Source organism: Canis aureus, chromosome 22, assembly GCF_053574225.1.
Source record: "Canis aureus isolate CA01 chromosome 22, VMU_Caureus_v.1.0, whole genome shotgun sequence".
NCBI lineage: Eukaryota > Metazoa > Chordata > Mammalia > Carnivora > Canidae > Canis > Canis aureus.
This window is the reverse complement of record NC_135632.1, coordinates 20,793,313-20,811,728: the sequence shown is the minus strand read 5'-3', so window position 1 is coordinate 20,811,728 and position 18,416 is coordinate 20,793,313. Positions and strand designations below refer to the sequence as shown.

Below are 18,416 nucleotides of genomic sequence, written 5' to 3'. Positions count from 1 at the left end.
GAGTCAGCAAGATGAGGCGCAGTGGGGGTGAGCAGGGGTGGTGTTCGGGGAACCTGGAAGACTGCCTCAGACTTGGGTCCCAGTCATGGGTGCTTGGCACATGGGCCTCTCCAGACCTGCCTGTCCTGCTGACCTGACTCTTTCACCGACCAGACAGGAGCAGCAGGCAGGGCGAATGCCTCCTCTTCACAAGGATGCCATGCTACACCGTGTGTTTCCTTTGCAAAGTCCTCTCCTGCCCACCACACCACCACCGAGGAAACAGTGTCTATACTTTGCCTAATGACACATCAGACACTTTGAAAATTACATCGTCAGTGAATCCATTTGCTTCTTGGGCTCCATTTCCTTTTTTGTGTCCTCTCTCCTCCACTTTTTTGAATATATTTTTTCTGCAGTGACAATTCTCTTGTTTTGTCCCCATGCACACCTATTTATCTTGCCACTGTAAATATCAGTGACAAAGTCTATATTCCTTTTTGTATTTCTCATTCACCATTTCATTCGTTTTTCATACTTCAGTGTGTCTGAAGGCATGGGTGTTCATTACCATTTTTCTTTCATTCCACCTCATTTTTTTTCTCTAGACTTTGCTCTTTTCTCCATGAGTATTTTCTAAGCTTTTCCCTTCATGTTTTCTCTTCTGGTAATTCTGTCTTGACACTTCTAACTTGAGATTTTTCTAATAGCAATTTCTCCTTCTCCTTCTCCTTCTTCTTCTTCTTCTTCTTCTTCTTCTTCTTCTTCTTCTTCTTCTTCTTCTTTTTAATCCATCCTCATCCCTCTTGCAGCCTTGGCCACAGCCGTCAGTTATAACCTTAACAGTGGCCTCCACTCAGAAAAGTTGTCAAGTTGATAAATATTGATATCTACCCTACCATTTTACCACCACTTTTCTGCTAATGCATTTGGTTGGCATCAATCAGTTTCTTTGCCTTCTGTGAGCGCTCAGTGTGGGAACTGGTCCCGATCTGTCACTTATAAGTAATCTGCTCCACATTTCATCAAGAGCTCAAAGGGAGAAGAAAATATGGAGGAGAAGTAGAGGACAGAGAGCCAAGCTAGTGTGGCCCAGAGGGAAGGGAGCTAGGAAGACCCAACAAGGCACAGAGAGGCAGTCTGGTGTGCAGGGGGGACCCGCCCGGCCATACCCTTACTGCTGGGGACAGCAGCCAGGACTTACCGCACCATGTCCTCATTGGGATGTTAACCCTGCTTATCTCCTCTAATAAGGCTCCCCAGGGATGAAGATCTACATTGACCCCTTCACTTATGAGGACCCCAACGAAGCTGTCCGGGAGTTTGCCAAGGAGATTGATGTATCTTTTGTGAAAATCGAAGAGGTCATCGGAGCAGGTATGGCTCTCCCCTCCCCTCGTTTCTGTTCTCTTGGTGTCCAAACTTCTTCCCACCATTCTAGGTGCTCTCTTTCAGCATAAAAAGCCATCCCATTGGGAAAAGAGCTTTTAACATCTTTCTCCCCAGAAGATGAGTCTGAATCATCTACAATGTATGTCTAGGATCTTTTGGGGACCTTGATCATGGTGACCAAGCTTGACTGGTGTTGCAGAGAAGTCAGCGGTAGTTTTGCAAGATTCAGGCATAGCTCTGGAAATGGACTACCAAATGTGGGTAGAAAGAGAGATACACGGTACATAACTGAGAAGACTTTGAAAGAAACAGATTTTTAGAAAACTTAGTGTCTCACTCACTGATAATATCTCCATGGCTCTGGATCAAGATTTCTTCCCAAACTTTCAGTTCTCCTTTTCCTACATACACGTATTTAGAGACAGATCACAATCAATTGAAGAAGGACCACTGTTTCCAGAAGAAAACCAACCCATAATGTATTTCCTATAAAAGAACTATGATATGGACAGTGACCCAAGACAGATTTCACTTCTGAGAAACATGTGTGCTTTCATCCATCTTACTGCATTGGAATAGAAACCCAGCCCAGCAGAGAGCTAACTACCTGACATGCTCTCAGGAGATCCTACCTAAAGACTGACCTAGAATTTTCATCTTTCCTTAATGGATCAGTAGTTGAGTCAATTTGGCAATGGACCCAGCCTTATTAATGTTAATGAGTAAGATATCCCAAAATATCATCACTTCATAAGTAGTCTCTTTATGTCTCCTCTGCTACCTGTTTTGAATCTTCTTAAAATTGTGTTTGGTTTGTGTCCTCTTTCCTACTTTTATTGTCTTCTATGACATTCTTTGTCTTTCTCCTCCTTCAATTCTTATCAACCATTGTTCAAGCTTTCCTCATTCATATGATGTCGTCTTCGTTTTAGTTCCTGCGTTCAGAAGTGCTTTATTCATATCAATATTTGGAGATCCATGGAGTTGCCTCTTCCTGTAATGTTTTAACACGATAAAATATGCTTAGTCAAAGTCTTATAGACAGCCACGTCGTATATTATCTTTAGGGGGAAAGCCACTATCCTTCCATTCACTGCGTCTCTTAATGCACTAAGGGGTCAAAAAGCCATCTGTGAAATTGGAAGTCACATTTGAAAGCTTGCCCCATTAGGGCCACCATTTTCATGCTCTGGTTTCTCTCTTAAAGAGTTCCGCACTCATAACATCTCTGTGGTGGCTGCTAGAACTGTCCCTGTCAGGACACACCTCTCCCCTCTCCCCACCCCCAGAGGAGTTCCAGCCGGGTGGCCATAATCTGATCCACATGAATCTATACATATTTCCCATTGACTTTCATTAAATATGTTACTGAACCACGACTTTCACTTCTGTGCAGATAATTTTCTCTTCCTCCTTAGATGCTGACATATTTAAGGATCATGCCTTGGAAGGCTGGATACCAGATAAATTGGATTACTCGTAGGGGCTCAGATTTCTCCAGTGAACTTGAAAGAGTGTTGGGGAGGCATGCTTCCAGTCCTGCACCCTGTTTCCCCACATTATTAATTGTTGTTATGTCATGTGGTAATGGAGCTAGTGATTTTAATGTTGTTATTTATGTCATGTGCTTAGAGCGATGTGTTCTGGACTGCATTTCACCCCAGAGAGTGCACATCAGCCCCCTCCCGCCTTTGTCAGGAGAAGAGTAAAGAGCCTTCTCACTTTATGACCCTGCCGGGGAGTGACAATTTGGGGTGAGCTCACCAACTGCTAGATGCCTATAAAGGGACATTCGATGGCCCTGCTCCATCCTTCACTTTCCATTTTTGTGTAGCTTTGTTGCTGCCACTGTGTTTGTGCATCTTGCTCAGAGAAGGTCAGTCCTGTCCATGGCTCACCCAGTAGTAGGGAGCGATCGATACATTTAGCAGTTTATAAGATGGCCAGTAGCACAGGGTAAAGATTGTGCCTGGTCGCTGCTGACCACCCTCTACCAGACACTCATCTCCTTATGATTCAGAAATTCTGGGGCTAATCCCTGTGGATATTAATTCACTATGTGTAACGCGATGCAGTTTTTAACAGAAGACACTCCTAGCTGGAATCAATCCCCACTCTCCAGTTCTTTCTCTCTCCTCTCTCTCTCCACTCCTGCTTCTCCCACACCCCACCTCACTGAGACTGGCTTCACTTTGTGCTAAAAGAGAGCTGGTGTGAAGGTCAAGTTAAAAAGAAAAGAATTTTGTAAGTTAATATTTATACAGTGTTATTGGCAATACTGCTCTTAGCCTCCTGGCCAATTGGGAGCAGGGGGCAAACACTGGGTTGCAGATGGTAATGACAAAGGAAAAGAAGACTCAGAGCCATTTGTCCTTCCCCTGCTTGTGTAACCTTCCTCCCCACACCCCCCCCCCCCCACAAGCCCTTATTGAATACTTCCTACATGCTGGATGTGGGGTTCTGGAGATGACAAAACAGCAATCCTCTCCCCTCCCCAGAGGTCTGGCAATCTTACTGGGAAATAGACCGGTAGTGTGTTCACTGTTTCACCCCATCCATGACACGGGCGTGTACACAATGTTGGGCCAACACAGAGCTATGTTGGGTTCCTTGTTCTGGAAATGGGTGTGGACATCAGGAAGGCTTCCACAGAGAAGATAACCTTTGGCCTGAGCTTTAAAGGATGAAAACTAGGAAAAAGAACAAGCTTTTGTGAAACTCATTAGGGAATGAGACAATGACAGAAGAGGAAAATTACATGATTTAAGGAGAGAAATGAATATGACCTTCTAGCAGCAGGATGCTGGAGCCAGCTGGCACTGCCTCACAAGGGCCCATGGTGTACAGTTCTTTCTCGTCTGGTGTTTGGTGATACGTGTTGGTAGGGCGACCCCAGCCCCAGTTAGGAGTATTTACACAATGGGAATTGGCAAATATTACAGATGGAAGGTATTTGTTTCTTTGTTTCTTTGCTTTCTGTAGAGCTGGTAGTAGAACACTTTCTAGTACATCCTAAACTTCCAGGCTGTGCAAGATTATTTCAAGAGGATGCAGAGGAACCTGCCTATGCCTGCTGAGTGTGGAACGCAAGGAGTGGGTTGTGATCATTGCAAAAGGGATTGAGTTTAGAGTTCAAGAAGATCCGCATTCATGAAACATTGATTTTGTCCCTGAGACTGTGGTGGATGCTGGGAAATGCATGATGCCTAACAACCCCAGCCCTATAGGAGTTATCATTTAACAAACACACAGTGCCATTCCACAAGAGGGTGGTGGGCCATTGACAGCTAAGACAAGGGACCCAGGGGACAGATAGTCCTGGAGATGGGGGAAGAGGCTTGAGGGCAGGAGAGAATCCAGGGAAAAAAGACCTTAGGGGCCCCTGAGGATGTGGAGGCTGACACTCCATTGGCACATCCTGAGAACAGGGAGAGAAGGCTGACAAGGAGGTGTTTCCTGAGGGTAAATAGCAAGTGTGGAGTCTGGGGAATTAGGCTGAGACCTGGAGTTCCAGGAGCTTGGGTATGGATTTTATCCTATAGAGGGAGGATGGTGTGAGTCTTAGGTACGTGCCTGAGCAGGCTAGGTGATAAGAATGAGGCTCTGGGGACATGAATCTGATAGATGCTATATCCGGATTCGACTAGAAGGAGTTGATGAGAAAGGGTGAGTGAATCTTTGGAAGCATGGAGACCAGTTATGGGGTTTTGCTTGGAAGTGTGGGGAAGGTTTGAAATGGCCACCGCTGGAATGGAGGTGGTAGGCTGTGCTCAAGTAACTAAACAAAACACACACACACACACACACACACACACAAAAGTAACTAAACAGATCTAAACCCGAATGTATCCAAACATGGTGAATGGAGCTGATGGGGAGATGCTACATGGAGGTTGTGGCCTCCAGTTAAACACTTGGGTGGGGGGGGTAGCGGTCATGCATGTGAGTAAAGGCCAGTAGAGTCAAGTCTAGGTGCTGAAGCTGAAAAATTGCAACAACTGCCCAGGTCTTCTCAAGTTGTTGGAGATGTTGGACAAAGTAACCATGACCTGGATATGATAGCATCCAAGAAGACTGAGCGATGATGAACTCATTAACTATCATGCAATTAGCTGCCTGTCTTTCATCATCACCCTCAAAGTTCCATGACGGCCACACAACCTCAGGGTTTTGTTAGTCTCGCACCTGGCCTGGTATTGCACTCAGATGTTCCATCAAATGTTTGTTGCATATGGTTGAATGAAAGTGGGTCCTTGGGAGGAGAGTAGAGCAGGGAGGAAAATTTGGGGAACTGGAAGAGCTTAGGAGAATGGAGAAAACCCAGAGGGAGGTGAAGGGTCCTGAGTCACTTGGCACTCCAGAAGTGGCCCAGTGGGATGATGTCCAGCCTTTCACCCTTGCTGCAGATAATAGATGTCACTGGTCTCTTCAGAGAGGGCCACAGGCCTCTAGTGTCTTTAGAAAATATCATATCTTTGTAACCATGAATTTTACTCATAGGAGCCATCTCACAGGCCAACTCCAATGCACTGGTTAATTCTGATCAGTTTGATCCATAGATTCACCCAGAGCATAAAGCAGGGTGCCATCCATAATTGGGCTCCATGGCATGAATGGCAGTCTGGGTTGTGCAGTGTGTAACCTATGTAGCATCCCTGATCATGACTGTCAAGTACCTGAAAATGTAGGTAGAGGTGACACTAGAGGGTGGCGTCTGGAGGAAGATATGGCAATTGTATTTTATTAATAAATCTCCTCCTCTGACTCTAGCAGCTGCCAATTCAGCATTTCCACAGATCACTTTTTTGTGAGAGAGGGGCAGGTTTATGGGGAGAGGGCTGCATGAAGAGAGCTGTGGAGGGGAATCTGTGATGTGCACAGATTGGGAATGGGACCAGAAGGCCCACTTGTTCCGTCTTCGAAGAAGATGGGTTTCTTGGGGGGTGCTTTGGTAGAAAGGCCACCTGCCAGCCTGACTCTCCTGGACTTATTCAAAGTGAGGGTAGGCAGCATGAGGATGGCCTCAATATTGGATAAGAGTCACAACAGAAGGGTTTCCAGAAAAGGAAATCAGATAGATGTCTTAAGTAATTATAATTAAGGTAACTGGCATATATTGAACACTCACTATGGACATACTTTACAAGCATTGTCTCACTTTGCTCCCTTAATGTGAGGTAGGGTGTGTGTGTGTGTGTGTTTGTGTGTGTGTGTGTTTAACCTGGTGAGGAAATCAACATTCAGAGGATAGCTTGCCAAAGATTGTGCTGCCAGCTGAGTGAAAAATAAAGCAAGAATTGAAACCCATACACAAGTGATCTAGGTCTGAGGAACATAACCCCCACCTACCTACCATTATTGGATACCTACCAATATTCAGTTACTATTCTGGAAAAGAGCTGTTGAGTATACAGGGACATTACTTCTGATGGTAAACTCAGGGAGTTTGGAATATGCACACCTCCTTGCTGGCAATGATGATACTATCCTGGAATTCATCATGCCCATGGGGTAGGCACCTCACATTCCCTGGGGAAAGCAAGTTCTTCCATCCTCCAGTCCTCCTCCTCTAGTATGACCAGTTACCGACCTTAAGAAGGATAACGATGAGGATCAAGATATTTAGCATGTTCAGCTATATGTGCTTGCTTACATTATGCAACTAATGTCATCTATTGGTGGGCAGTTGCCAAATGACCACAAACAGCTATAAGAAAAGAGAAAATCAGTTTGCTCTCACCATATTAGGTATCGTGGACATCATGGCTGTCGAGCAGGTTCCATCTCATCTGCTAATGCCAGTAGCCTGGTAGTGGGGACCTGGGAAGCTCTGCTGAAAAGGAGGAATAGGAATATTGTGATCGATAAGGAATGTCTGTCCTGGGTGCAGGAATGTCTGTCCTGGGTGTCTGTGATCTGGGAGGTAGCTGACTGTCTGCCATGGTTTTACTATCCCTGGTTTAGCCATAACCTACTTACCTTGCATGGGCTAGTGTGATAAAACAGGCTGGAAATCTCACTTTTAAAACCTAGTTTAAATTTATTCTTTAAAAGTTCCTTTTCTGGTGGAAGCTTGAATTAGTAACTAGAAGCTCTGCTTTCCTTTTTTTCCCCCAAGGCAGTTTGTGACTTCAAAATGCTGCTAAAAAAAAAAAGAGTACAATTGTGTGTAGATTTGCACTGCACATAGCCAACAGCCACTGCTTGAAATACCTGCTGGCAGGTTGGATGTTTCATTTTCAAAAATTGAAAATTCTTTCCTTCTGATTTTATATATAATAGTTGAGGCATTTAATGCTGCTGAACCACTTTTTCTCTCTTCCTCATTTTGTCAAGGAAAGTAGGAAAGAGGATCTGGCAAGGAGCTGAAAACTTGTAGGGAATTATATCAGTAGCTGTCTGGAGGACAGTTGTGGGAACTGGCTAAATTACCCTCAGCTGACAGCCTGGAGCGCCAAGGTTCTCAAACTTGAGCCAGGCATCAGAACCATCTTGGAGGCATATTAAAACTCCTGTCACCGGGCTGAGCTTCTGAACCAGAAGGTCTAGGTAGAGCTACAGAATCTGCATTTTCTAACAAGTTCCCAGGTGATTCTGATGCTGTTGGGCAGAAACCACACCTTGAGAACCAGTGCTGAGAGCCCCTGGCCCCCAGACTGGCCTGAAGCTGGAGCGAGGTCTTACCCAAAGGGAGGTTTGGCGGTAGAAGAGGTTCTAAGGTCAGCTGCAAAGATGCCTGCCAATCAAAGTCCAGCTAGAAGAAAAAATTAGGCTGGCTACAATTACTGTCAGATCTGTGTAGAAAGAACCAACCATAACCACTACCCAGTCATTTCCTATAAGCATCTATTTTAAATATGATGTTAATGCTTGATTTGTTGAGAATATTTTTAGGTATTATGAATTTTTATCAAAAACTGAAAAATGTATGGCCGTGGTTTGGAACTCATGTAGAAGCAAGCTCTTTAGAGCTCAGATCATGGCAAATCAAAGCATCACAGACAGCAGGTTCTGGCCCTAATTACAGGAAAGGTGTCAAGAAGCAAAAATAGTTTCTTGAGAATGATATATGAACCTGAAGTCAAAGATCAAGGAGACAGAGTCTCTCAGATGGTAAGCCACACCAACCCTTGGTTTTCCGTTACTAATAATGGCAGTAGGCCTTGACTTCCACTCCCTATGAGGGTGTGGTGGTGCTAGAGGGCCAGAGCCCTCACACTTTAGTGCCCTAGGCTTATCTGGGGATGCCTTCCACACCCAGATACCTGGCAGCAGGCCTTCCCCACTACACCTCTGTCTTGGGCCCCTTCAGTTTTCAGATACCTGCTCTTCCACCTTTTTCTCTTCCAGAGCCCATACCCATGCATTACTACCCTCACGCCCCTACCCCTGACTTGTCTTAAATTGCTGCCCACATGTGTCTCCACAGCTTGTAGTTGCACTACAAAAAGCACAAAGCACTTTCTCAGAGACTTGACACCCTGTGAGGAAGCCCCCATGGTTGGTCCTTTCTTTTTATTGTGTAAAGCTGAGGAAACTGAGCCTGGAGACATGCCCCGCAAGTCGATGGCCAGGCTGGCGTAGATAGGAGCTGCTTCCTCCACTCCCTGCCAGAGTTCCTCTCCTAGCACTGGGGCCACTTAATGAGAGGGTGGAGCACAGCCTCTGAGTGAGAACTGTGGACTAAGTGGCTTCCTTTGCAAGTGGGTACTTTGAAAACCTCTGGGCTTGGAGAATATGAAGCCATTTCTTTGCCAGACAGGAAAGGAGCTATTTTTACAGAATCAGTATGAAGCCACTGCTTCCCATGACTGCAGAGCAAATTCCTGGGAGCAGTCACGCCACTCCCACCATAGTGACTGACTACAAAGCCCATTACAAGCTACCCAAGAACAGCACATCTTTTTAAAGTCTATATTTTTTTAGAGTGGTTTTAGGTTCGCAGTAAAATCAAGTGGAAGGTACACAGATTTCCCATATACTCCTCGCTCTACACATGCACAGTGTCACCCACTATCAGCATCCCCCACCAGAGTGGTACCTTGGTAGATAAACCTACACTGACACATCATTATCACCCGAGGTCCATGCTTTACATGAGGGTTCACTCTTGGGGTTGTATACTGTACGGACCTGGACAAATGTATGATGACACCTATCACTATGACAGTTTCAGACAGAGTGGTTTCACCACCCTGAAATCTCAGGAGAGCACATTTTTATTTCATAATTTTCAAGACCTATGTGATGCAACCTGCGCAGAGGATACAATTTAAAGCTCAAGTAGTAGAAGCACTACACTCGGATACCAGTCAGCCACAAAGATTAGACAATGAACTAACATTTGTCAGTTAAGAAAGTAGTTTGAGCCACACTGTTCTGTGTAGATAGAGCTTGCCAAAGCCACACCTTCACTGGTTTCTTCCTTTTCTTGTTCTTTCTTTTCATTCACGTCTATGAAGCCCACACTCTGTGGCAGGCCCTGTGCTGTGAGAGGCAGCCTGTACACAGGCGCTGCTTTCCAAGGGATTCAAAGTGGCAGTGATAAAGTCCAGGTATTCTGGGGCCTTTGGCACTTCCCCCGATCCATTTGAAATATGCTTGGGTGCTTTAGGCCCGTGGCACTCAACCTGGCTGCACATCAAAACACTCTGGGCAGCCAGTCCCATCTTCACGGGTCACCACCCTGGGCCCCATGTCCAAAAGGGCCCACATTTAGTTTAATGCACTGCTCTCCCAGTCTTGAAATCCTTCATAATTTTTGAATGAGAATTCCTTCAGTTTCATTTGGCACCTCGGTCTGACCCATAAATTGTGTAGCTGATCCTTTGGGCAGCTGTTAACTATGTCCAGGCTCAGGGTGCACCCAGACAAGTGAATCAGAGTTCTTAGAGGTGGGACCCAGGCCACTACTCTATACTTTATACGAAGTGCACCTGCTCCCCTATAGTGGGTGGCCAACTTTGGGAACCACTGGTGGTGGTCCCGTGTGTGTGTGTGTGTGTGTGTGTGTGTGTGTGTGAGGACATCAGATTCCCCTGGAGCCTTTCCAAACTCTACACACTAATGTAGAAATTGATGAATATTCTGATGCCTAAATATTCTGACCCCACCTGACTCCCAGGCAGGAAGTTTCAGTGAATGTGAGATCTGTCTAGGAGATAGTCCTACTCCATTTTCAGTTCCCTGCATATGAGTTGCCGTGACGGTGACTGCACTGTTGGGGCACAGTGGTCCCTGGATTGTGACTTCATATCACATGGCTATGTTCCCTGCGGCACCGCTGAGTGAGCATACCTACCAAGAGGCAGTATGGCAGGAAAAGGGGTGGACTTGGACAGCATCCCTGGCTCTGACTCGCAGCTGGGGGCTTGGGGCATGTTTTCTTTGTGCCCCAGTTTCCTTACGAGTAAAATGAGCATGATAACACCCAACTCACAAGGGTGCTGCAAGGATAAACTGAGATAAGACATGCAAAGAGCCTAGCACATTGCCTGGCACATAGTAGGTGGTCAATAGATATTGACGTCATATCTCCTCCAAGAGGAAATGTTACCATATCTTTGCCTTCAACTTCCATCTTTTTACTAAAAGAAAATGTAACTCAGTATTATAGCAATAAGGAAGAAATACTAACCAATATTCTTCAATCGGTATACTTATCAAATATGCAATTTGTATTCATGCAGCTCATGGTTACTGAATGCTTCCTATGTCAGGGTGTCAGAAGGATGGATTTAATATCTATACACACATATTATAGATCATACATACATACACACATATATGTATATTTATAGACACATGTATGTGTGTATACAAATATATACACACATATATACACATACTATATGCACACATATATACGTACACATACATACATACATATATATGACAGGTTCCTGTTGTGGAGCACTTTTAAGAAAATTTTACTCAGTTGAATAACAAAAGTAATGCTTATTGCAACAAGTCAAACAACATAAAAGGAGCTAAATTAAGTTTACTAACTTTACTTCCCCACTCCTATTCCCACCTTGTAGGGCAACCATTTTTAAAAATAATTTTAAATTAAAAATAATTTTATGTAGATTTTTTTTCCATTGTTTTTCTTTTGCATCCACACACACTCTGTTTGGCTACAAACTGCACTCACATTCTGTAGCTTTCTTTCCTTTTCTTCCCCATTTAACAATACAAGTCAGGACGTATGACTCATCTACTAGTTCTCGGTAGCTCATGGCATTCCACAGGATGAATGTGTCATTTTCCAGCCATTTCCCTGGTTATGGGCATACAGTGTTTTGCTGTAGAAGAAAATGCTGCAGTAAACAATCTTTTATAAGAAATTTAAATACTGGTACTTCCTTTTTTTTTTTTTTTTTTGGATAAAGCAGGGATAGAGTCTCCAACAGGTTATAACCCAAGAGCAGACAAAGCAGAAGCCAAACAGGTAGTAATAAATATGCTCCCCCACCTTTTATGGGCATGCCTACCCCATACCAGGCACCACGGTGGGTCCTACAAGCTAAGAACATGAATGAGACTTAGTCTGACCTCAAGCAGTTCACCAAAGCAGCATTTGGTTAATGTCGAAACCAGTGTCACTCACACATGATCTATGCCTTAAGCTCCGCGTTGAAATCATCCTAATGGTGCTTGAGCCAACCTCTACTCCAGCCCTAGCTTCCAACAAGTCCCCCAGACTCTGGAGCAGTTTGGTATAAAAAGCCCTTTTTCTGCAGCTTCCTTCCAATGACTTCTGCAGGAGAAAACAAACAAAGGGAACTCCCAACCAAATCACAGAGATGTTAACTTGCTTTTCTCCTTTGGCCAGCAACAGATTCTGCTCACAGTTGGGTCCATTGTTTTCTTCCAGAAACTAAAGATAAAAGAGGAAGTCTCTCCCCGACCCCCCTCCACCAGCAGAAAGCCAGGAGTCTCCCCATCAGGCTTTTGACACACATGTCACTGACGTACTTGCAAGTAGATGCTAAAACTGCTTCACATGGAAGAGCTGGAAGTTACAAAGCCAAGCTAAAGAGTAGAATAATTTTTGAAAGCATGTTTAACAGGATTCAACAGATTTTTTTTCTTAAAGCAGCTATGAAATAGTGTCACCAGAATTGTTTTTACTCCGGGTGATTTTACTGCACAAATGCTTAAGTGCTGCAGCACCCATGGAGGTGTACCACTCGTGTTTGCGCGGAGAAACCACTTGGCTCTTCAGCTGCCAGGAATACAGGTAGCTGCCAGCCCCAGCTGGGGCACCTTCGGGACCAGCCTCAGCCTTCCCGCCAGAGGCCAGCTCCTCCCGGCAGCCCAGGCCAGTGACCGAGCTCGGTGGGAGGCTAGGGCCTGGGCCTTCCCCGCATGGGTGCTCTTTATTCTGGAACGCTCCAGGGGTGGATGAAACCGACAGGCCTGCTTCAGCCCGGTCTGCATGGCCATCTGGAGCTCTCCTTATTCATTCCTTCCTGCTCCCTCCTTTCTTCTTTTCATAAGGTCAGGTCTGCACTGTGATCTGGGACTCTGGCCAACCCTGCTTCCTCCCCTTCGATCCTGCACAGTGTCTGCTAACTTCCCTTCCTGACTTCTCAGTGTCCGCTCTCCGGGGGACCCAGTAGACACAGAAGTTTTCAGGGCAGTGTAGGAACATAAATGTTGTACATCTCATTCAGAGCACTAAAGAACCCGTACATATCCCCTAGCCCCTTGGATGTTCTTGCGTCAGGCTCTGCTAAAAATGAATTATGATCTGCCAAAGTGAAACTGACCGTTTCATTTCGATTATTCAGCTGGGACACAAATGGAAAACCAAACGTGAGGGAAAACAAACTCATATATACTCTGAAATTTCCCTTTAGTTACCCGAGCTATTTTGAAGAACCGAGGCAAGGAACATGTTTTAGTGTAACCTCTGTGTTTGCAGTGAACTGATTGGGATCAGGACACCACAATGAGAGAACACTGTTGCTATCTCTGTCACTTTCACGGCAATTCCACTCTGAGCACTGTTGTGCCCACCACTATGGTGCCCTTGTGGTTCCACAGACCGGGAAGGAAATGGGTACTGATTGCATTCTTGTTGCAGGGGAGTTTGGAGAGGTGTACAAGGGGCGTCTGAAACTTCCGGGCAAGAGGGAAATCTACGTGGCCATCAAGACGCTGAAGGCTGGATACTCGGAGAAGCAGCGTCGGGACTTTCTGAGTGAGGCCAGCATCATGGGTCAGTTTGACCATCCCAACATCATCCGCCTGGAAGGCGTGGTCACCAAGAGTCGACCTGTCATGATCATCACGGAGTTCATGGAGAACGGTGCTTTGGATTCTTTCCTCAGGGTAAGAGCAGCTCCAGGGTGTGGATGACGTTAGCAGTGTACAGTGCTGGGGACACGTGTCAGCATGAGGACACCGCTGCTTAGGAATCACCCGATGAAGTGTGAGTGGGCGTTGGAAATGGTAGCGAGGTTGACGGATCTGTTCCTAAAAGGATAGAACAAAGAGAAGCCTGTGGACCCCTCAGTAGGAGGATAGCGTGGAGTAGGGCCTCGATAAATGCTTGTTGGATGAATACGAATGAATAGAGGTGGGTGAAGAATGGCCATCGGCATCTGCATGAATCACGGAGATTGAGGAGACTTTCAGCTGCTGCACTGCCCTCTGTGATTCACGCAGACGCCGGTGGCCAACTGCCTTTTCCCCGCCACAGCTGCCCACCCAGCCTACTCCTTTCATCAGAGATAATACGGACTGCCCTTCTCTGATGCCCACGCCACCCACCCTTGGAGGAGGTGCTCCTGGGCAGGAAAGGAACAGACAGTGTCACAAGTATTCACAGGTCTTTTCTGGGCTTGATGAGGAATTGTGACTCCAAAGCAACCTGCAGCAGAGGTGAGGGGGTGCCTTGAGGCCTATGGCTGGGAGCTCTGTAAATGGTCATTGTCATACATGCTCACATGGAGCCATGATAGAACCACCTACATTTCTGTGGGACATCACAGAGTGACTCCGAGCAGGGGTAGGTGAGAACATCCACAATGCCGATGTCTGGGGAGTGGCAACTGACATAACACAGGCCAGCCAGCAGGTCCCGCCTTGGACCAGAGCCTCAGCTGGGGACTGCTGGGGAGCCTGAGAGCAGAGGGTGCACGGGCAGCATCACAATGGGGCAGGGCCTTGTGAGCAAGGACTTCAGGGTAATACCAAGTGGCAGGCTATGCATTGTCACCAAAGCTACCAAACAGTAGCTGGGGCTGCAGATCAAAGGACCATTCATCTGCTTGATCTTGAAATATTCATGAGGTGACTGCTGCGATCATGCCCTCTCCTGGGTGCTGGGCCTATAGACATGAAAGAGACATTGCTCTAATGCTATGTAACAAAACACCCAAGATTTCAGTGTCTTACCATAATTTATTTTGTTCATGAATCTGCAATCTGGGCAGGGCTTATTGAGGACATCTTTGTTCCCTGTGGTGTCAGCTGGGGAAGTTAGAGATCTGGGGCCTGGAATCACTTAAAGACTCACTCACTCATCTTGGCTTACTTGGGCTTCCTCACAGCAAGCTGAGTCCCAAGAACAAATGTCACATGAGAAGAAGGCAGAGAGGATGGACCACTTCTGTAACTTAACTTCAAATTCCACAATACTCTTCAACCTCTGTGATGGGCTCCCCAGATTCAAGGGGAGGAAATAGGCCCCACATTTTGATGAGAAACAACATGATGTCATCTTACACATAAGGGATGGGAGGTCCTGTTGTGCCCATCTTAGATACTACAACCCACCACCTCGGTCCCTTCTCTGAGGACATTAGTGCCCAAGGCATCCAGCAATCATCCGCCTAGATTCTTTTTGTTTCCATGTGTGGTGTAAAGAGGTGTTGTGAGCCAAGACGAACTGAAAACATCCAGGGAAAACTTTAAAGAGGAAGGAGAATTATCTGATATTAGGGAATGAGGACCTCTCCGGCAGGCGAGGGGGCAGGCAGGTACAATGGAACAATGGAGCAGTGTGTGCGAAGGCCAGAGCCAGCATGGCCAATCTGGTCATCTCTCAGCAGCTTGTGGTGGCTCCAAGGCTCAGAAACAGGGCTGACAGGCTGTGGTGTGGAAGGATAGCTGAGAGGTTTGTCTACAAGTTGCATTTGCACATACCGAAGCTACCTTGGCAGGCAAGCATACACTTTTGCCTCCTCTGGGTTTGTAGGCAGTAGTGGCTTATGTTTGGTAGGGGGCATGGGAAGACAACCGATGGGGATAATGTGCTTTGCCTACTACAGCTTCCTTGAGGGTATGGGTTATGCCTTTTATTTTGAAACCCCCAGTACCTAACACAGCGAGCACCTGGTAAATGCCGGTTGAGTGAAAAACATGAAAAGCCATTTCTGGCACAAAAGCATCTGGGAATGGCAGGAGAAATGTAGTCCTCTTGAGTGTACATGGTCTCTTGTTCCTATAGCCAGACCTCTCATGTCAGAATGGGGTGTATAGACCATGCTTTCCTGGGGGCATTCATTCGTGATCAGAGATCTCATGAAGACAACCAAATAAAAATGAAGAGAAGACAATGTTAGGAGAAAATGTATTTTCTGGAACCAGCCTCCAGACCTTTTTAGGTGCCATTTATTTCCTATGAGTCACCTGACCGTACTTCCCAGAGTCCCAGCGTGATTTGAGGACTGTGATCAGACTTTCTCCCTGGAACATACAGGGGAATGAGGAGATTCATTCTCAGGAGCCTGCGGAAAATCAAAACCCCACACTGATGCTCCCTCCACACAGGGCTCTTTCCATGTGGGGCCTGGGACATGGGGGCATGTTAGACACCGGTATTTTTCATGATGATAAGGCCCAAGTGGTAGGAGTAGAGCCGGGGGCAGGAGAGGAACACAGGGAAACAGAGGATGAGGGATGACAAGAAAGGAATGGCCAGAGCAGGCAGTGCCAGGAGGAGAGAGGAAATGAAGCGTTTCTGACTCCTCGCACGGCATGGAGGCAGGTAATCTATAAATCTAATTTCAGCCCTACTACCAAACCCTGGAGCATAGCAACATTAATTGATGTATCTGCTGCTTGGTAAAATTGAAAAGTGGGTCATCAGTTCAGTTCTGCAGGGTCCATCTTCTGGGAAGTAGTGTAATTTTAGGATTACCATCCAGAGAAGAAAGGAAAAGAGTTAGTCCTCAATTTGAGCCCTCCCCCCACCGTCCCCACCTCGAAACTGGTCACTGTGGTTTATGCTGGATGGACATGGCAGCTTTAGAGAGTGGCTGCAGCTCCAGTTCTCGGTCAGTGTTGGAGAGGCTGTGGGCATCGGGAATCCGGGGAGTGCACTGGACATGGCTTTTCACAGCCCACCCACTGCCCCTCTTCCATTGCAGGACTTAGAATCCTTGGCCTTCTGGAAGGATTAGAAGCACCATTATTTTTTAACCACACGTTCAGTCGGTACATTATTATCTGTTTTTGAAAATGCCAGCACCATGGGTTATGTAGCATGAAAATCCATAATGAAATATTTCCTTATTGGCACTCAAACCTAGGGGACTCAATCTGGCGGCTCTTGTATAATCTTAGGTACACCCCCTCATCAATGTCCCTCTTGTGCCATAGCCCAGAAGGTCAATGTATTCTGTAAGGCCTTCCTGCCTAGATTGGCCTTGTAGTTACTGCTGGCTCATCCACAGGTGGTCATAACTGGAAGACTCTTAGAAGGTAATGAGCAATGTCAAATGTGGACATTTCTTATCAGGGAGGCTCATTCATGGGCAGGAGCTAGATGATCATAACTCAGACGTCAGGAAGAGAACACCAGATTGGACATCCCAAACCTAGGTTCTGCTTTGGGCTCCACTATGAGTCACCTGGCGGCCTTGAGCAAATCTTTTAACTCTATTTCCCAACCTATAAACTAAAGGCATTGAGCTGGATGATCTTGAAAGGTAGGTCTCTTACAGTTAAAAAAAAAAAAAAAATCTGTGATTCATTCTCTTCAAACAAATCAAATAAGGGTTTCATTTCCTGAAGTGGATTTGTCAATGAAAGTTGAAATACCTAAATCCTTCCTGCCTAATAAAAGGGCTAGCAAGTGGCTTCAGTGAATTTGCTGAAAAGCAATTTCAGCAGAAAGCACTTCATGAAGGAAAGAAAGTTTAAATCACTTCACCCAGGCCTGTATTTTTTCTCTATACAGTGTTTTTACGATGTGATCAGCATGGAACCTGACCCTTTTCCAAAGTCACTAAGAAAACTAGGCCTTTTCTGTCTTGTTTATCTCTGTCTGCTGGTATTCTTATCTTTGGAAGTTCTTCTTGGAGAGTTATACCAATGAACTGAATATAAAACAGTTGATCATATTAGGGGATCTTAATATGCTTATTATATCTTTAAGTTTCACCAAGATTATGAACTGAATGGGCATGATCCTGTCTTACTGTGATATGTGATTTCCCTTCAGGTTCTAAAGAAAATGTGTTGCCATTGCAAAGTCAGCATATTCCATGGAAAAGGCCCTGAACAAGAGTTAAAAGATTCAAATAAGAGTAGCATATTTGAGGTACACATGCCTCTACTCTTTCTTTTTCTATGACCTTGGCAGACATCATTAATCAATCATGTCACTTTTTGCTGCAAAGCTTATACGCAGCCTTATTCTCCACACAACATTTGAGGAAGTCGTTACCAGTTGATCAGAGATGGGATGCCAGTGAAGTAATTTGGTATTCTGGACTTAGATTCTTGTTATAAGTCAAAGCCACACAGTGATTTAAGGCTGATGACTTAAACTTTCCAGACTTCCTTTATCTCCTCTGAAACCATCACCTGCCTTACACAAAGGAGGATCAAAACATATTCTAGAAGTATGACTTGCCATTCAAAAGTTACAAAATGGAAGAAATCATGTTTGTTAATTAACTGACCCAAATTTTCAGCCTTCATCATTAGCTGGGGTGTGGGCTGTTGGGGGGCTCTACTACAGATGCCAACCTGTTGAGCTCAGAATGCACTAGGTTCACCAGGTGAACTAGGTTCTCCTGGGGCAG

The 18,416-nt window shown here is 45.6% G+C and overlaps 1 protein-coding gene across 5 annotated transcripts in view; it reads left to right on the top strand.

Moving 5' to 3' along the window:
* EPHB1 (EPH receptor B1) overlaps positions 1-18,416 on the top strand; it is a 474,340-nt gene that overhangs the window by 404,409 nt on the left and 51,515 nt on the right. For all 5 annotated transcript variants that reach the window (XM_077865055.1, XM_077865054.1, XM_077865053.1 and 2 more), the window contains 2 exons: positions 1,234-1,356; positions 13,463-13,710. In XM_077865055.1, the coding sequence (XP_077721181.1) occupies positions 1,234-1,356; positions 13,463-13,710 (371 nt within the window). The remainder of the gene's footprint in view (positions 1-1,233; positions 1,357-13,462; positions 13,711-18,416) is intronic.